The sequence below is a fragment of the Talpa occidentalis genome, unplaced genomic scaffold (genome assembly GCF_014898055.3).
Source record: "Talpa occidentalis isolate TD23 unplaced genomic scaffold, MPIMG_talOcc4v2.1 talOcc4.13, whole genome shotgun sequence".
Lineage (NCBI taxonomy): Eukaryota > Metazoa > Chordata > Mammalia > Eulipotyphla > Talpidae > Talpa > Talpa occidentalis.
In genome coordinates this window covers 9,464,284-9,485,285 of record NW_023601322.1, presented here as the reverse complement: position 1 = coordinate 9,485,285, position 21,002 = coordinate 9,464,284, and the positions used below count along the sequence as shown (strand labels likewise).

At 35.8% G+C, this 21,002-nt stretch overlaps 1 protein-coding gene across 4 annotated transcripts in view; it reads right to left on the bottom strand.

Annotated features, from left to right (window-relative positions):
* The window catches only part of PIGN (phosphatidylinositol glycan anchor biosynthesis class N), a 93,441-nt gene that overhangs the window by 38,130 nt on the left and 34,309 nt on the right, over positions 1–21,002 (bottom strand). For all 4 annotated transcript variants that reach the window (XM_054694000.1, XM_054693999.1, XM_054694002.1 and 1 more), the window contains exons 16-24: positions 17,897–18,036; positions 15,315–15,414; positions 15,123–15,215; positions 13,678–13,769; positions 12,044–12,152; positions 9,866–9,974; positions 6,618–6,720; positions 3,381–3,483; positions 1,255–1,341 (exon numbers count right to left, since the gene is read on the bottom strand). In XM_054694000.1, the coding sequence (XP_054549975.1) occupies positions 1,255–1,341; positions 3,381–3,483; positions 6,618–6,720; positions 9,866–9,974; positions 12,044–12,152; positions 13,678–13,769; positions 15,123–15,215; positions 15,315–15,414; positions 17,897–18,036 (936 nt within the window). The remainder of the gene's footprint in view (positions 1–1,254; positions 1,342–3,380; positions 3,484–6,617; positions 6,721–9,865; positions 9,975–12,043; positions 12,153–13,677; positions 13,770–15,122; positions 15,216–15,314; positions 15,415–17,896; positions 18,037–21,002) is intronic.

Sequence of the window (21,002 nt, the reverse complement as noted above, 5' to 3'; positions counted from 1 at the left end):
ACATTCTGTATAAGTACATGGGGGGGGTTGTTTCAAGAGGAACAGTGGGAAAATGACAGAGTCATTTTGAGAGAAGCATAGGGTTTACTGTTAGATACTGAAAGATGCAGGCAAATTGGATTGGAGGCATACTAATAAAAAGCTTTGAATTTTACTGTGGAGAGAATGAGGCCTTGAACTTTAGTGTGAGACAATGACAATGAATGTATCACTTAGGTGAATGACATAATCAAGAAATACCAGTGACAGAGATTCAGACAGGAAAACAGATGATTGGAGATCCAATGAGGAAGCTGTTTCATTAGTCCATGTGTGGCGAGGTAGGTCTGAACTGGTACGGGTGGGAGGGGAAAGCAAGAATGAAGGTAGAAAGATGCACTTTAGAACTGGACAAAGAGCAACTAAATGTGACAAGTTTGCTGGCTAGGGTAGTATCAGCGAGAGTATGCTGATGCCATTAGATGAGATGAAGCCTGCAGGGGTGACTTAGAGAGGGGTAGGCAGTTGTTGTCAGTTTAGGAACATGTTTGGTGAGGCCCAGTAGGATGTCTGATATATGGTTTATTTTTTTTTAAAGATTTATTTATTTATACAAGAACTGGGGTACAGGCCAGAGGTGCGGGAGGGTGAGAGAATTTACCAGAGACAGAGTGGGGAGCAGAACAGGCAGGCAGACTGAAAACACTGCTGAGGGGAGCAGTGGGCGAGGCAGGAGAGGTCTGCCGTGCCATGTGGGTATCTCCTGGCCGGCTAGGAATCGAACTCGTGGTGCAGAGACTGAAGACAGCTCCACAGCGCTGTGCTCAACCTGCTGCGCCACTGGGGAGGGCCTGATACATAGTTTTTAAGGTCAGGAGAGACTCGGTCAACACTGGAGGAGTAGCTCTCAGAGTGGTTTTCTCTGCTTAAGTTGCACTCTCAGGAAGACCATGCAGACCACTGAGAGTTCAGCTTCAGCAGAGACACGTGACTTTAATTTTAACTGTGATGTTTTAATTTTTAAAAAATGTATGTATGTGTGACTATTTGTTAACATCTTGGATAGCAGAAATACATATCAATTTGTTTGTTGTTCTATAGTTTCAACATTTTTTCTATGTGTGAACTATGTGAAGCTTATGCTGAGAAGGGAATAAACTGGCTGCTAAGGTAACAACCACTGCTATGTAATGGACAGACACACCTCCATGTCTTTTTTACTTCATGAAACAGGAGGTTGTGGCTCCTTAAAACAAAAGTTCAAACAAAGGATACAAGGAAAAAGGCCCTCCTGATGTCATCTAGACAGAGCTGTCGAAACTGGGTTATATCAGTATTGTAGGCAAACTGGATACTGTTGACCTATAAGGTAATAAGAAACATATGAATGCACAATAACAGTTTACTTCTATCCTCAAAGGCAAACTTGCAGGTTAAGGTATAATAGTTAGAAAGATACCCTGTACTGACCAAAAAAAAATCAAAAACAAATGTTTTCTTGTAGCTTAATTATTCCTTAATAAAATCTGCCAGAAGGTAAAATATGTTGCTAATAACATAGTTTACAGGGTTGAAGCATGGTCTCATATGCAATGAAAGTGAGAACTGGGCTTTTTCTTATCCCATATGAATGCTTCCCTTTTAAATCCCTATAGAATTCTTCTGCTCTTCACAATGTAAAGGTCTTAGAGCCCTTCTCAAACCCAGTTATATTGTGGTATTTTTTAAAAGCATGGCAAAATTAAATATTTCTTTGTTTCCTTGTTTCTCTGCTAATTCTATTTGTAGACAAATAATTTTCACTTTATAAAAAAAATCAAAATATTCCTGTCATTGGTAAAATAGAAAGTTACTCAATTTCAACATGACGGGTACACTTTGTTTAGTACCTCTCCCCCATAAAAAGAAAACCTGGTGGGTGAATAAGGGAATTTTCCAGTGTGATTTCCCAATAAGTTTTTTTTCTCCTAATAAATTCCAGAATGCTTTAATACTCTTTTCTAGAAAAAGACTGATGTAATTTCTGCTACCAAAAAAAAAAAGAATTAAGTGCTTATTTTGGCAGCACATAGACTAAGAAGATTAGCATGGCCCCATTGCCAGCATAATATGCAAATCTGTGAAGTGTTCTCTTTTTTTGGAATACTACTCAGCTATGAAAAAAGATGAACTCTGCCATTTGCAGCAATGTGGATGAAACTAGAGTGGGTTTTGCTAAATGAAATAAGTCATGAGGAAAGAGACAAATGCTGTATGATTTCATAATAATGAAATGTTTCATTATTTCATAATAATGAAATATTATGAAAAATATTTCATAATAATGAAATGTTTCATTACACAGATTTCATAATCTGAGGATGTGTGCACAGTCTTTCCCCAAACCATATACAGTGTTTTGGTTTACAGAGGTAAACCACTGTTACTTCAATAAAGAATAAACAAACAAATAAATAAAAGACTTAAAAAAGATACAATGACCTTCAATTTAAATGTATTATTATTTAATATTAAAGTACTTAATATTAAGGACAATCTGACCATTTACTTAAATTGCATTAAAACTGCTTTTCATATATTAATATTCTCTGGCTAAAAGTTAACAGCCAGTAATTATTCAAATACTTCAATAAAGTTTCTTTTTAATTGAAATTAATTATTCTAAATTACCAATTACTCCTGTAAACTCAACTGGAACCAGTTAAGGATGGATCAACCATGAAGGTGTTTTTCTGCATTATTCATTTTATTTGACCGCGATAAAATTATAAATACTCTATCACCACTTTCTTATAATTACTTCAGTTCTAAAACAAAGGCAATAGACATCAGTTTAATTCTGTAGCTCCAAATGATAATCATGCCCTTAAAATGAGGCTGGCTTTTAGTCAAATAAAAGTATACCGTGTATAAACAGTCTACAATTTGACTGAGGCCCAATCACTAAGGTGACAGAAAGCATTTTGGACTAGGATGACTAGAAAGGAAAAACAACACTAGGTAAATGTCACCTTATGATCAAATTTATAAACTGATTTGTAACAAAATAAACATTCTTCCAATTAAAATAAAATGGAGGAAAAAAGTTAGATGCGGAAAATACAATAAATGACATTTTTTCTCCTCCATTTCTTTACATACATTAATTTTTTTACATCGGTGATTCTCAAATAAGGTCTAAGAAAAGTCCAACCTGTACAATGCCTATAAAACAAAAAAAATCATGCTTTTTTTACTAAGTGAAAAATTTTCTTACAAACTGTTTGTTAACTTAATTATTAATGCCATTGGTAGTATAAAATTTCAAGTGGAATGATTGCAGATGAAATAACATAGCTTCATTATAGAACAGCAAATATTTTAATATTCTCAAATAAATGCTACAGTGGCTGACAAACTACCTTCTGTTTACAGGAAATACCAGATTGTTGTAGGGTTTCATGTTCCATGTGTATCCAAACAAACATTAAGCATGACAACACTAAAGGGAAGAGAGCTTCATACCTAAATGGGCAAAAGGAGTGGAAGAAATTTAAAAAATATATATATAAATGTAAATTTATACTGAGGTATTTCTCAAAATTAAAACAATCCTTTTAACACTTCTAAGTCATAATATCACAAAATTTATATTTTCTAAACTTTCCAGAAGAAGAGAAGTTACATTGAAATATCAATTCCAACACTATCTTCTTGAAATTTATCAAATCTTGAGATCATTATGTCTTTAAAATGGTAGGTATATTTAAAATTATTCATAAAGACCTCCCTGGTGGTGCAAGGGGTTAAGCACCATACTATGAAGCAATCCGCAGCCTCTGCAGCACGAGTTCAATCCCCGGCTGGCCAGGGAGCAACCCAGGAGAGGCAGACCTCTCCTGTCTCACTCGCTGCTCCCCTCAGCAGTATATTTCAGTCAGTCTGCCTGTTCTGTTCTCCACTCTGTCTCTGGTGAATTCTCTCACCCCCCCACATCTCTGGCCTGTGTCCCAGCTCTTGTATGCATAAAAAAATTAATCTTTAAAAAAAATTTAAAAATAAAATTCATTCATAAGTAATCTATAGATATACATAAAACAAAGAAAATATTAAGAAAATGGTAAAGAGGTGACTCAAGTAATATTATTAATATACACAGAAAAGAAAATGTCCCAAATGTTTTTAAATGAGTGTAACGTAGGAACAGAAACATCTCAAGAAGAAAAAAGAGCCCATAAATCTAAGAATATGTTTGACCTTATTTTTTTTTTTAAGATTTATTTATTCATGCATACAAGAGCTGGGGTACAGGCCAGATGCGCGGGAAGGTGAGAGGATTCACCAGAGACAGAGTGGGGAGAACAGGCAGACTGACTGAACTATACTGCTGAGGGGAGCAGCGGGCGAGACATGAGAGGTCTGCCACTCCGTGTGGGATTCTTGCTGGCAGGCCGGGATCGAACCCGTGCTGCAGAGTCTGCAGACAACTTCACAGTGCTGCGCTCAACCACCTGCGCCACCAGGGGAGGCCCCTGTTTGACCTTATTGATAACTGATGTAGAAATTAAAATAATGGGATACTAATAGGAAGGAAGGTATATTTACCCATATTTTAAAAAATGTTGACAAGAGCATAATGGAAAAGGAACTCTAATATTCTCTGATGAAATAGGATCCCCCAAAGACTGCCAGTGTTATTATAAATTTGTCTTGTCCTTAAGGCAAAAGTTTAAAAATAAAAGTTCATACTCTATGGCCCACCTATACTACATCTGAGACATGAACAAAGGAAATAATCTAAACTGTATAAAATCTTATATATAAAAACATAACTCAAAATACTAGTCATGACAATAAAAAGCAGCAGCAAACAAAATGATAGCAGAATGATAGCTAAGTACAAGGTGCAGCCACACTGGAAAATATCAACTATCTATTAAAATGCAAGTTAGGAAGCTTGTAAGTGATATGGGAAAAAGCTTCTATAATAATGTTGAGTAGGGAAAAAAATATAAAATAGTACAAGGATTACTACTATGATAAAAAGACAAATATGAGGTAAGACTGGAAAGAAATAAACCAGAACATTAACAAGAGGGGTGGGTTAATAATGATTTTTCTCTATTCCTACTATCCTAGATGTGATTATGCTACTTTTACAAGGATTAAAAAAATAATTGAAAACAAAGATTTAGAATGCCATTCTTCAAAATTTAGTTCAACTTCCACATGAATCACTGATGGTATCAATTCAGCTCCCCTACTCGAATTCTTTCTCTAGTCATTCTTTATGTCAAACAAGTTACAATTTAACTCACAATAAACTGCTGCATTTTATATTGGAAAATAACATCCTTATTTTATAGCAACTTACAACTCTACTATACACCTGGGATGGACTGTTTGGCTTATATATCTGTCCAGTGCTCAGGACTCTGGAGATGTGAAAATGAGCAATTGTTGGCTAACTGAATCAAGAAGGTGTAAATGCTAAGCAAAAAAGGATTATGATTATTAAAATATTTGTAGTTAAATATCAAATTATTCTTTCCTAATATATAAGGACACAAATAGTTCTACGAATAGTGCTGCAGACTTATCTTCCTTCAAAAACTATAAACTATGATTATTTTCTTTTGTGAAAATGAGGTAAATAAATCTGACACAATCTTCCTATGGGACTTTAGACAATCAATATTTTTCTATCAAGCCTGCATACTTGAATTAATAAAATGAAATATCAATAAAATGTCATCACAGCTCACAGTACACATGATAAAACCTTACTAAATTAGGGCCTGCTAGTTTGGTCTCTGCAAAGTGAACAAGCTAAAAAGACATTTACCTTTGTTTTATAGTTTGCTAAGCAAAGGGGCATATGAATAAAATTTCAGGGGAAAGGTTTAACAACTTAAAATATAACTATTTTCAATTATACATTAGCATAAAAATAAATGCTGGTTAAAAATCAATTTTTATTCATTAAATCAAGAATGCATTGTTAGAATTTAGGATTACTATTACTTGATTTCTATAAAGTAATATATCTGCATTTCTTTTAAATATCCTGTAATTATGACTATTCACTAATTTCCATAGTGAACCCACCATGTCTTTCAAAATAGTGACATGGAACAATAACAGGTAGATGATATTTTGCAAAACTGACTTAACACTGAAAACTACAGTAATTGAAATTATTAGACAGTGCTGTTTTGAGCATAGCCTAATTAAATTTCTTTACAAAGGTAAATACACTTTTTGATGTTGAAAAATATATTTCTTAATACATTCATTAATAAGATCATATTCATCAGTATTCTGTATTTACGAGTAAATTTTTACTTTTTCTTAAATATGCTTATGATAATAGGTTTTGATATCTTTTATAATTATTAAACTGATTATTTAAAATACTTTATTATCACCAATAGTGATACTTTAGGAAATAAACAAAGACAAAGATAACCGGTGGTACCATGAAAATGGTAGGAAAAAGAAAACTAAAGAATTGAGATTGTCATATACAATTCTTAAAAAGCATATAATTTCTTCCTCAAGATTTATACACTTTTCATTTTGAGAGGTTAAACTCATAGGGATTTTCAATACATTATTTAAAACTTGCTACTTGAAATTGAAAAGCAGTTTGTTCCTACCCTGTGCTTAGCAGTAGATAGGTGGCCATCGAGGAGAGAAATATGCTGAACAATCGCTCAAAGAGAACCATGGGACTCAGCAGTGGCAAGATGAAGGAAGAGGCTGCAATAAAACAAACCAGGGCAGTGTCAGCACTAGGGCCACAACTGAGGACTTTAGAGGCACTGAATAATCTACCGTTGTTTATAGCATTTCTTGTCTGCGTTGCTTTAAAACAAGACACTAACTTGATCATTTTTGTAAGAAATTTGAAACTTCACAGTCTAAATGAAAATTACATTTCACTGGTTTAACAACAATTTGCTCAGATTTTCTTAATTTATAGTCAGCCTAACTCACTGTTCTATTAACTCCAAATGTTATTTTCTAATGCAAATAAAAAATATGATAAAAATACTACTGAATAGTCAGCAACTCTTCTCTTAATTAGGCATTTACATCCCAGAAATTGATCTATTGTAACCCTCTCTTCCTCCAAGTTTTCCCACTACAAACTGCACTGAAAGTTATAGTATGCTACTTAGAAAATCAGAGACAAAAGGGCTTCACCATACATGTGAGTTGTAACAGGAGTAATCTTTTTTCTTTTTTAAATAATTTATTTATTTATATATATTTTACATAATTGTTCATTTTTTTACAATGGCTGCTTTCTTTTCTCAGATGTAGTCCCCATAAAATTCCCACCACCAAATCACCCATACACCATCACCGTAGTCCCTTGTGCTCTTAGGACTAATCTTAATAAATAAAGTAACCTTCCCCCACTGGATAAGAAAGCAACTACTTTAATGGAGAAGGGCAGACGAAATGAGGGGTGGGGAGAGGAGGCAGTACACATACCCCCTCCCCAGGGTCTGCTTTGGAAAGGAAATGTGCAAATATTTAGGAAGAAATTTTGATGAGAAGATTATCTGTTGGTCTTAGAGTGTCTCCCCAGAGAGCTGATTAGTTGCAAGGGAGGGGGGAAAAAACATTAAATATATGGTATAAATATACAGTGAAAAGACTAGGCAACCCCTTGATAGGGTGATGGAAATTAACATCACCAATAAGGGACAGATAGAGATCATGTGCCTCGCAATGTGACCCTAAGGAGGATACAACATCACTTATGCAGTAGTCTGGCCAATAATGCCTGGCCTCAATTTAATTACAAGGAAACATCAGACAATACAAATTGAGTAACAGTCCATTGAGGGGAGGGTTGGTTGAAGCTGACTATATTTTTTGAAAATGTCAATGTCATGAAAAACAAAGAAAGGAAAAATACCATAAAGGACATTACTAAGTCAATTGAAAAATTAACATGAGAATGGTAGAAGAGATAAAAATATTGATTCTGGTATTTAAGTATTTTTATACACATATATACTAATAACAGATAAAGGAAAAGCACTCGAAGTTTTCTGTAATTCTGGTAAGTGTACATTTTTAAATTTTTATCTTTTTAGAAGGTTTAGATATATAAAAATAAGGTATAATGATGTATGTACAAATTCTGGTTTTTTGTTTGTTTGTTTGTTTCTCTTCTTCATTGTAGTTTATCCTTCAATAGGAAAGAAAACTAAGGAGTTGAGCCAGGCTCCACAGAGGCTTGTAGTGAGCAAGAGAGGGGCTGCAATGTTAAGGACATGGAATTCTATCTATTATCTGCCATACATTGTCCATCTGCTGGGTGTGCTGTATGTGACCGTATAATTGTGAAGGTGTGCAGACTAAGAGAAAGACTCCCTTTAATGTTAGAGCTCCATTCATCATTTTTGGCTTGTCTGTGGGTTTGAAAGCTAATATGTTACCATGAGAGATGCTCACATATAGCGTCGCCTCACTAGAATATTAGTGCCCCACCCAACAGTGTCCCTGCAGAATAGGGGCTCCAGGTGACCAGGGATTTGGTCTATTACTCTCAGGTACCAGAACTGCCAGAACATCATACAAACCAAAAGCAAATCTTTAAAATAAAGGAGCATTAATTAATATTGTACATGCAGAATGAACATAAATAGTAACTCTGCAAATGGAGATAGTTTAAAAGTAAAGACTTGCAAAATGCCCATGATGAAACGAAATTTACATAGGCAAGGTGAAATCACAAATATAAACATAGGCATGCTTGTCCAAGTATAACCTCAACTTAAACACTGAGCAAGGTGTTCAGAAAATTAAACAATCAAAATTTTAGGAGATACATGTCTACTTCCTGTTGCAGCTTTAAGCCTTTGCTTGGATCTTAGGAGTAAGAAAGAAAAGAAAAAAAAAAAAAACACACCCCTATCTCTTATTCCTCTTAAGGTGAAATTCCAACCAAACACCTTTTTCTTTTTAACGATGAACAACAACAAAAAATCATTAAAAAAAATAAAGATTAAATTGGAAGTCACACCATTCCCAGGAATTACAGTGTCTTATTTATTTATTTATTTATTTTTTAAGATTTATTTATTTATACAAGAACCGGGGTACAGGCCAGATGTGTGGGAGAGTGAGAGGATTCACCAGAGACAGAGTAGGGAACAGAACAGGCTGAGTGACGAAATACACTGCTGAGGGGAGCAGGGGGCGAGACAGGAGAGGTCCACTCATCATGTGGGTTGCTCCACGGCCAGCGGGGATCAAACTGGCACTCAAGAGGCTGCAGACAGCTTCACAGTGCTGCGCTCAAGTGCCTGCACAACCCACATAGTGTGTTTTATAAAGGAAAAATCTAGACTTGAAGATTGTTACTGGCTTCCAGTTGGGAGGCAAAACCCTGGCCCTTAAATCATGTATCTGCTCCAACATCCTTCAGAGTACTATAGAGAGACATGTTTAGAAACACTCGCCTGGCTTTTTAAAACATATAATGTGTTAGGGGGTAACTTATCAATGCTATTTTCAGCAAGAGAAATACAGGTAAAATTTAACTGTTTCCTAGTCTTTGTGTAAGAATTTATGCATTGACATGAATTTCAGCATTAAGAATCTCTTCACAGGCTCTCTTTGGAATTACTTTGATTTTTATCACTGTGCACAGTCTTATTATCAGTTGATAAATAATTCTATTAAGTAATTCTTATTAACATGTGAATGCTCAGCAAAGTTCTAATTTTCTTTGCAGATTCCAGCAGAGGATAGAAATAATAGCTGGTTATTATTTCCCTGCAATAACATTATGTCTTTCTATAATAATAACATAGATGTAAATGGAAAATTTTAAGATATAACTTGATGTAAAGTTATCCCATTTGTTTGCTTGACATCTTACCTAATATTGTCCAGCTAATGATCTGATTCAGAAGAGGCAGTCCTTGTTTCTTGAGTAGACTGTTATTGGTGCTAAGCACAACGCACATGGAAAGCACTGTGCTCAGCATCTGAAAACAAACACAGAGCATGTGAATAAAAGAAAAGCGGTGAGGTACTAATTTACATATTAGAAAGAATACTTAGGAAAGTGCTTGATCAACTGGAATTTGGCCAAATTGCTACTGAAATTCAATCAGCTAACCTTCTGAGGCCAAGGCTGAGTTAAAACACTTGCACTCAGCACAGATCTTCCCTAAGCAAACATGAAATGAGGCACTTTACACTTTCAAGAGTAAGCTGGCAATCATTGACACAATCTATACTTCGAAATATTCATTATTAATCTTGAAGGTTTCTTAAATCATGGAAATGCAGAGGGTGATGAAATGTAAAGTTTAGTGTATATGGTTTAGTGTCTTTCATTTCCATCCTTGCCTACAGTCATATCCATTTATTCATTCAGCATGTATTTGTGATCTGAGTATTTGGCTGGCGCTGAAATACAAGGAGTATAATATTCTTCAGGGAATATAGAGAAACTGGCATAGAGCTGGGAAACTACAGCCTGTAGATGGTTGATCTCTTCTGAAAATTCTGTTTTATTGGAACAAAGTCATTGCCATTCATTTACATGTGGATTATAGCTTCCTCTGTACTATAATAGTTAAGCTGAACATTTTCAACAGACTCCATGTGACCCACAAGACTAAAAAACTTAGAGTCTAGCTCTTTAGTAAAAATGTTTGCTGACCCCTGAACTAGTGGAATAACTGCCATTTTAAGAAATGAGTTAAGCTATGGCTGTGAACTCTCTTAGAAAACAGATTAGTAATCTCCTAGCGATAGAATTAGTAATCTCCTAGTGATAGAATTCACCTATATCTTTATATTTTATATAAAAATATATTTTATCTTATATTGTCAGTGAATTAAAAGGGAAAAAAATGCTACCAATAAAGCTATGACATAATCCTAGATTCCTGTACATTGTACGACATTCTCATTTCAGAGATGTTAAAATGTGAAAAGACATCAATGAAAAATATACCCCGCAGCAGAGGAAATTGATGCAAATTAATAGTGTAAAGAGGGATTTCAAAGCAGATTTACCTTACACTCAGGAGGACATTTAGCAAAGTTCTTAAGAATTTTAACAGGATATTCCTGGCTCTTAGAGGTTGAGATTCAGAAATATTCACTACATTCAAAGTGCTTGTTACAACAGGTAAATTCTGTCATAGCTATTCATATTGAGTGAAGAGCCAGTCATGTACCATGAAAAGTAAAAAATAGATAGGATCTTTGACAAAATATCTCTTCTTTTACATGTTCTCTAGGAATGAATTAACATCTGTTAAGTGTTGCATATTTTTATTTCAGAGTGTTCTTGGAAATACTTTCTTATTTCAGTTCTGTTCCGAGGAGAGTTTTGGAGAAGACTTATATAAGCTGTGGTTTTTTTTTTTTGGTCACTGTTCTAGATGTATTTTTATTTTTTTAAAATGGTTTAAAAGAAAAAAAGTGGTTTCTACTCTTGTCTGTGAAAAAGCTGTATTTTCATAGATGACATTACTCAATTTTGAATTCTCACAAGCTATTAGGTATTATCTGTGTAGATTAAAAACAAGCATACTGAATTTACATTACTGAAAATCACACATCTAACATGTAGTGTGACTGGGTAACGACACTATTTTGAGACATCAAGTTCACAGTATTTTCACCACACCAGAGCCACCAACTAGCATCAAGTTTATTTTCTCCTAAGATGTTGTATAAAATCTTAAAGTGGTTTTTCTTCAGATAAACATGCACAGGCTGCTTTTACTTCAAAGTTACCTTTTCCTAAGCCAAATGAGGACAACACAGAATCTCAGTCCAGAGGAGGCCTCTTTCAGGTAAATTTTTGAGTCAATATAGACCACATCTCTGTAGCCTCTGCCCTCTAGGCATCACTGAGCTACCTCCTATTGACCTTTTTGCTATTTCATACCTTTTAGAAAAGAATGTATTTCCATGTAGTATCTTAAGCAGAAGATACTATGGCATCTTAAGAACAACATGATTAAATATAAATGTATAAGATACATTTTTGTATATTGTCAGTGTAACATAGTATAGAAAATGTATAACTGACCTGTAATAGATGCAACAACAGTTCTCCATTTACAAAGCTCTTTTTTCTTTTTACCAGTGATGCTACAACAAACAGGGACAGCAGAAGAACCAGCAAGCCTGCACCCATTCTGTTTTAAAACACAATTCACAATTTAAAATTTTCTTAAGATATTTACTGAACACATATAATATCAAAATAGTAGCCATTTTACTCAGTAGAAAGTCTTCCATTCATGTGGTTTAACCAAGATGAAATAGCAAAGTGGATACACAGGTATAATAGGAATAAAATTCTTAAAATAAAGATAGTGTAGGGGTGGGGTTGTCATTTCTCACAATTTTTAACTATCTTCACCTTATTTCTACAGCTTGATTTTTAAAATACTCATGGATACTATCATAATTCTTAGCATGACTTGAATAAATTTACAAAAAATATGAAAAATAGCTAAGCAAACATAGCATCTGTAGCTACAACATACATGTTTGACTAAGGGCATTTACTCATACAATAAGAATCTGCATTTATAATGCAGAAGGACAAAAAGGGGCTTCACAGGGACAAGAGAACTCACAGAACAATGGGAAGCAAGAAATAATGAGGATATTTTAATTCATCTTCTCACATACCACTGTAGTTTATGACAACTGCAAAATGTTTTTCCTTAGTAACTATTAAAGGATAGCTTACAATATGGTCTTAGAAATGAACAAAATTATTTTGGACTCTGCTATTAAATTGACTTACTAGAATAATTCCTGACCTATTCCATACTGTAATTCTCACAGAAGTGACATAAAATGTGTTATTTTATAAAAAGCACGTACTTCAAAATTAATACTTCACTTAAAAAATATTACTTAGCCTTTCTTCAATTAAAAAACATATACCCTCATCTATTAAAGATTAGATGATAAAGAAGTTGGTTATACAGCAGTCAAAGGAAAGTAACAAAGATACCACATGATTAGGAAAAAAAGAGAGGGGCTGTTAAAATGAAATAATGGTCATGTAGTTAGTGTGTGCACATTCACAGCTTACTTAGTAATAATTTAAAAGTAAAGTTAAAAGCAAAGGGAACCAATTATTTTCCAGATTTATCTGGGACATACTAAGGAGAAATATGACAGCAGCATGGCAAATTCAGGTAAGTTATACAGAATTTTCTAATGGTTGAAGTGATTCAGCATGGGAAAGCTGCCCAAGTACACAGTGCTTCTTCCCATGGAGATTATTCCATTTGGAAAATAACAGCAGAGAACTGCATTTTTCTAAGATATTTAATGTGTGAACAAGGATAGAGATTGTATCAATGACTTTTCAACCTTTTTGTTTTGGCAACAGAACGTTTTTTCATATGAAACCTTTTATGATTTCTCTAATATACAAAATCTAGGCTTTTTTTTTTTTTGCATTTTAAGTTATCATTAATTGGCACAATTTCATTTTTTCTCAAAGTCCAGAAATATCTCCAGGGAGGTTTAATGCCTTTCAGAGTCAAGTCCAAATCATGACTACTGGTTTGAAGCTGACTTTCTAACTTCCAGTCTGTTCATGTGATTCTAAACTCAGAACCAAGATTAGATTCATATTTCATAGTGATGATTGAGAAAAATAACTGCATTGCAAATAAGTTGAAATGCTGTTCATACACTAGAAAGATATCTGGCTTTCGTCCCACGACAGGCATCAACGGGAACATTGCCAGGAGCACAGAGAAGAAGGCCCAACTCAGTGAGGTGCTCTAAAAGAAAGAAAACAATTATCTTTAGATAAATAGCATACAGAAAACTGCCTTCAGTATTTCACAGACTACATGGCTGTGAAACTAAAAGGAAATACAAGACATCTGTTTACTTTAAAGAGTAAGATAGCCACTTTTTGCCAAGGATGTTACTCAGTAGCTACTACATCAGGTATGAGAATTATCTCATTTAATTCTCCCAATAACCTCAAGAGGTAGGTTATATTCTTCACAATATTTCAGATGAGGAAACTGATTCATGGTGGTAAATGAAATAGCCAGTATATAAACCTGGGCTTGATATTTCAAAGCAAGAATTTTATTCAATTAATGTTATACCATACCTCAATCACATCTATTACAAAGTTGGCCTGTAATCATCATCAAATAATTGAGCCCCACAGGGAAATAAGCTAAAATATTTTATGATTAGATTAAGATAAAAATGATCAATAACCTCATTAGTTGGGGAATTTTATAACTTCTCATAGGATAGAAAGACGATATCTCTGTATTCCTGGTACTTCCATCAAAAAGTATCAAAAATGGAAATATGAAGAGTATTCTTTGGAGAAGCACATTGTAACACCCAGCCTAGGAGTAATTATATTTAAAAATAATGTACCATGAATATAAACTTCTTTAGGGGAAAAAAGAGAGATAGGAGGTGACTCCTCAGGTCAGCTCAGGAGGGTGGTGACTCCTGTGACCAGAGTTTAGAGGGGGACCCTGTGTCCCTGCCCTGCTCTGGGCAGTTCCTTGGCTGCTCCATCGTTTAGAGATTGAAATTAGTTTCCTCCAGGGAACTAAGGAGTACTTCAGAGGAGGACTCAGCACCTCTGCTCCCTCTGTGTCTGGGGCATTTCAAACACCACTAGTTCATTGTCATGTGAAAGTCCACGTGAATCACTGAAACCTTAAAGCAGCTTCACAATCCTCCAGTCAAAAAGGAACAGACTCTTTATGTAAGGACATATTCTAGCCTTTTCTTTCAATACAAACAATTCGGGCCTCCCTGCTGGCGCAAGGGGTTAAGCATAGCACTGAGAAGCTAGCCGCAGCCTTTGCAGCACCAGTTCAATCCCTGGCATCCCCAGTGGGCCAGGGAGCTACCCACATGGTGCAGCAGACTTCTCCTGCCTTGCCCGCTGCTCCCCTCAACTGTGTATTTCAGTCAGTTTGTTCTGCTCCCCATTTTGTCTTTGATGAATCTTCTCACCCCCTGCACCTCAAGCCTATAATCCAGTTCTTGTATGCATAAATAATAAATCTTTTAAAATAATGAACAATTCCCCAAGTTAAGCACATATGAAAACAAAGAAGCTACTAATCTGTCAAAGTGAGTGCTAATACCTTTGCTCGAGTCCACAGCTCAGTGAAAAATGGCCAACCCACGAATGCAATAAGTCCAGCTGTGAGCATATAGCGGTAGAAAAAACTGAGAACCTAGCAATGCATTTCAAAGAAGAAATGAAGAACAAGATCATTTAAGGAATTACATATACATAAAAAAGATCTGAAAATGTAATTTGGTAAATGACTTACTAATACTTCAATTCCCAGAGTAAAGAGTAGCAGGTACCCAGCAAAATGACTCAGTGGACAGGTGAATAGTGATGTGACAAGGTCTTGAATAACGTGAAATCTGTTTAACAGAAGTATTTATTAAAAGATTGCATTGAATTTAAAAATTAAGACATACAAAGTAAAAAATAAAAATTTTGCACAAAGCTAGAAATTAGGGAATTTTCAATTCATAGATAATTCAAGAACTAAGATAATCTCTTTAATAGATTTGTTTCAATAACTGTAACAAATATTTTGTTGAAATCTAGAAATATCTTAGGAAAAAATGTAATTTCTGAATTCATTTGATAATGAACACAAGTTTGCTTGCTTTTTTATAAACATTAATGACATTAAGTGAGTCTTTGATCTTATTTAAATAGGGGTACATGGAATTAAGTACAGGTACAGTAACAAATAAAATAACATTAACCCAAATGAATAAAACTGAAAGAAAATTAATTTACCCAGGTTACTTTTATATTGAAATCTCAATTGCCTTAATGAAATAAAGGTGGGTTTTCCTTATTTAAGAAGAGAAAAATTTAATTGCGCTTTTTCACTGAGCTAAATAACCTTTCCAAACCCAATTTAAAGTGTCACTAATTGTAATTAAATGTGAATTCACAACCATTAAAAATGTATTACATACGTGGGTTACTTTTTTCATTTCATCACCAAAAAAAAAAAAAAAAAACCTTTAGCATTTTCAGTAGGTAATTATAAAAGGTTAATATCATTAAATTTATGATCTTTTTCTGATTGAAAACAATGGTTACATAATATATAAAACTGTTAAAGTGCCATGCAGGACAGAAAAGCTAACACCAGTCAAAAGCAGAAATGTTTCTTTTGTTTTCAACTATGAAGGACAAATAGAAATAAGAGATAAATTTGTAAAGTCATTTAGAATTTTTTTTGAAGAATGAATTTTTATGTTTTATTTACTATATAGTCTATCGAAAGATAGAGTACAAAATATTTTGGGTAATGCCAATTTTTCTTAAAATTTAAATGTGTCTTTGTCATAAATAGAATTTTTAGTTACTAAGAAGATGTTTGTAGGGTAAGTGAAAAAGTATCAGGCTTTTCTGCCCTCCCGCCATTAGGATTGATGATGAATCTTTGCTATCCTGAATGCATGCCTGATGGTGGGCACCTGGAATAGGGTGTGGGCATATGTAGATGGGATTCACTTGGTCTAAGACAGGGCTTATAAGGGCGGCGTCACGGGGATGCCAGCAGAAGCAGAGAAGCAGAAGCAGGAACACGAGAGAAAAAGAGAAAACGCGTGAGAACGCCAGAGAGCCCAGAAAGAGTGAAGGCCTCCCAGCCCTCCCAGCCCCCCAGCACCTCTGCCTGCTGTGTACCTGGTAAATCCCAATAAACGCCTGCAAAAACCACTGAGGGCTCCAGGACTCTCTTCTTACCCCATCTGCTTGGATCATAGAGATCCTGCTCTGTTCCTTCCTGCCCCTACAATGTTCTATAGTAGAATTTTCTGCAAGGATAAAAACCTTTCATCCTAAGAATTTTAAAAGCAGAGTAAATAACCAGAGGAAAAAAATCTGATTTAAATGTGTTTGTCTAAGAACCTTATTCCTTTAAAATGGAGAAGTAACAGTATGATAGTCAGTGTCTTTTTTAATACTTCATTTTCTAAAGGATGGAAGAGATGGTCAAAGCTGGAGTTAGCAAAACTTAGAATGCATAAATACCTATGTCAAGGTACATCTGCCAGCCCAGCGTGAAAAGACCCCTTAATCCAGGCTTTCATTTCCTAACCTGCTTTTGGGGTCCGGTTTTCTCAGAGGATGCTTGGTAGCCCAAAACTAAGTTTCAATTGTACATTACTGGTGCAAATAGAGACATCAACAAGATCTGTGACAGGATCCTTGCTGCCAATGAACATGAATCAGCACAATGGAGGGTTTTTCAAATGTCTGAACTCTGCCTCTGGTGTTTTCCACTCTGACGACAATCTAGCTTAGGTTCAACTTAGGAGGACGCACTTAAAGGTAGAGTCAAACAGGTGGAAATAATATATATAATCCCGGTACATATACACTACTACAGTAGATTTTAATTGCAGTTACATTTATCCTGATTCACATAACAGGTAGGAAAGAGCAACAAAAAATGCAAGGGATGAAAATATGCTGACTTCTTTGTGATATAAGAAGATACACTGGAATCTGAGATGAGACAAGGTGAGAAGGTTAAGTGACTTCTGGCATAACATAATCAGGATTGTCTTTCTTTACTCCAGATTGTTCTTAGAAAAGATGTACAAAGAAAAGAACAAGGCCAATGCTACCTCAGAAAAGATATACAAAGAAAAGAACAAGGCCAGTGCTACCTCAGGGCAGTAAAGATGAAGATAAAAAAGGTAAAACAGAAAGGATGTTTATATGCAATATTTATACTGTTACAAACGAGGAGGGTTTAGAGATTTCACGGTATGGTAAGTCTCTGATTACTTATGCTATAGAAATCTGCATTTTAAATACAAAGTTAACTGTCAATGAAGTGAAAAACAAGACAGCAAGATGCTTACTTACTCTCTTAGCACCGCATACCATATCGGCACTGGCAACAAACAATATATGTAGTAAGTCCAGGGGCAGGATTGAATCAGTAAGAAAAATACTACTGAAATGCCAATTGCTATAAAAATACATGACAGGAGATGGCTTGGTTTCTGAAAAATCAAAATAAAAATATATTGAAATACTTTCAAATCCATGCTAATTAACTTTTCAAAAAGACATAAAATGAAGAAAATGTATTCCTTTTTTGAGGATTCTACAACTAGATGATTAATCGAAGAACTGCTTTTGAGAGAAGCTGTCACTGGAGAAGCATGTTACTGACGAAAAAGCTGGATAGCCTTGAATTTTTACAATTAGACAATTCTCAATTTAAAAGCGACTATTTTCCTATAGTTTGTCTGCAAGTAACTTGTTCAAAAGCCTGAACGTATTTCTCCTTAGCAACAATTTATACATGTTGATTGAGTTCTCTGATTAGTTCACAAAAGTCAACCGAATCCACAATCAACTGTGGAACCTGATCTTTATCTGGAACAATGCTTCCAGCTATGCAAACTCCAAAGTGACACACAGCCCACACCTGGCTCCACAGCATCCAGTCACAGGAGATTCACTTAGTCACAGCTACTCATCCCACCCACCTTCCAAACAAGGAAGTCTTCCACTTGAGCCACCAGTGATAGCAGAGCAGACCAGCGCTGGGCAGAAGTAACACTGCAAAAGTCAGTGACCGAGGGCCTCCCTGGTGGCACAAGGGGTTAAGCACCACACTATGAAGCAATCCACAGGGGTTAAGCACCGCACTATGAAGCAATCCGCGGCCTCTGCAGCACGAGTTCGATTGGCCGGCCAGGGGGCAACCCACACGGCGCAGCAAACATCTCCTGTCTTGCCCGCTGCTCCCCTTAGCAGTGTACTTTGGTCAGTCTGCCTGTTCTGTTCCCTATTCTGTCTCTGGTGAATCCTCTCACCCCCTGCATCTCTAGCCTGTACCCCAGCACTTGTATGCATAAATAAATCTTAAAAAAAAAAAAGTCAGTGACCGAAATTCCAGTGATTAGGCCATGCGCAAGAAGTTGTGACTAAGAACAGCACAGGGAAGACATCAATAAGGGAGGGCTAATGTGGCGCTCCACTGCCGCCCTTCTGCTTTCTCTTTTCCCCTTGCTCTGTTAGCCAAAGCTAAGTAAGGTGAGAATTAAGAATGATTTGGTGTAGTAGGGGAATTTAGGGAAGAAAAGCAAGAGATGTTCTTCCTTTTGATAACTCCCTTCTGGCATAAAATATCAGAATAGAAGCATGGGAAACTAAGGCACAGGTGCCAAAAGGGATGTTAAGTGAAACACAGCACTGTGGTTAAAAGCTGGGAGCTACATAGATCAGAATTCAAATCCTGGCTTTGTCACTTGCTCAATGTGAGAGCATCAGCAAAACAAACCTTCTTTGAGACTTCATTTCATCTCAACTATAAAATGGAAAGAGTGATTCCACGTGTATTTATTATGTAAAGAGCTTAACAAAACGTAATATTACTGCTGCTTAATACTAATGGCTGCTATTACTATCTGTATCCTTATTTTCTCCCCCTCTATTCTTTGTCTCCATCCTAGCAGTTTCTACAGAAATGTATCAGTAGCCTGAGAATGAAGAGGTGGAGACAGGGATGGAGTAATGGAGGTTCCATAGCAAAGAGGTGGGAGTAGAAGAGGCAAATCTCAAAGAGATGTGGACAGGTAGAGCCTCAAGCTCAAGGTGGCAGGCGCAGGTATTCATGAGGCAGCTGAGGACTGGTTTCACATCATTTTGAGAATAGTAAAATAATAAAGTTAAGTTTCAAAGAGTACCTAAAAAAACACTCCAAGGATTTTTCTAGACCCAAAACAATATGGTATAATTACATGATCCTTTACACATACAGTAACAGACCTTACAAAGGACATCGAGTTGTAGAAAACGAAATCATAGAGCAAAGGATTTGATACAGCTGATGTAAAAATTGCAAGTGTTAAATAATAAGAGTGGGGGGGTGTTTTCTACTTCATCATGAATTGACTCCCTGGCATTTCCCCCACCCCCAACACCCCATGATAATAAACCATCCTGTGTGTCTGGTGATTACCCCTCCATCCAACATTTATTAAGCCATATGTTATGCTCTGTACTAGGGGCTGGCCTTTAAGGACTTTACACAACCATACAGTGAAGAGAGAATCAAGAGATTTGGTTTAAGGGGTTCATATGTTGGTACTTAACTAGGTAATAAGAGAACAAGAGGAAGCATGTAGCAAAATAAAAATACTTAGTATTAAGCAAAAGACACCAGAATTAGCAAGAGCAAAGAAGATGAGTATATAGAAGTTAAATGCAGAGTTCAGTGAGGAGACACTATGGCAATTACCTTTAAAGAAAACAGAATATTCAGTGAAGATTTCCCTTAGTGGTGACAGTGGCAAATTGGAAAAAAAAAAAAAAAAACAAAACCCTCTAACATGAGGGATTCTGTCAGATAGAAGTGACAAACTTTGAAGTTAGACTTAGATTTAATTCCAAAGATGACATTCCATTTGCTTGTCAATTTGACTAAACCATTTAGCTAGTTTAAAGCTGTTGTCTCACCTGTCAATGGAGGATACCTGTTGCCAGCTCACCTCACCTCTGGCTCCCCCAGAGGCCCTCTCTTTCTAGCCATGCTGATGATTTGCACTTCTTTCAAGAAGCCATGCGCCCCACTCCTCATTCAGCACCTGCTGCTCTCTGCACTGCCTTTCCCTCCCCCCCAACCCCACACTCTCGGCTACCCTATTCACGTTTTAAGATTTCACTTTGGCCATAACCTCCTCTGTGAACCCTCCCAACCCCCAACTGCAAACATCGTGTTCTAATAAATGCACAGTTGTAGTCAACTGTCAGACCTCCTGACAGCTCACCATGCCTCCCTTCAGTTACTGCTATGGACTGCCAGCATTTTCTTTGTCCTTAAGAACTGTTTAAATTGTGTCACTTCACTGGACTATAAACTCTTGATTAAGGGGAATCAATGTCTTGATAAACAGAACCAAAGGGCATACTTTTAATTACTTCAGTCAACTGTAACGGTCAATCTTATGTGTCAACT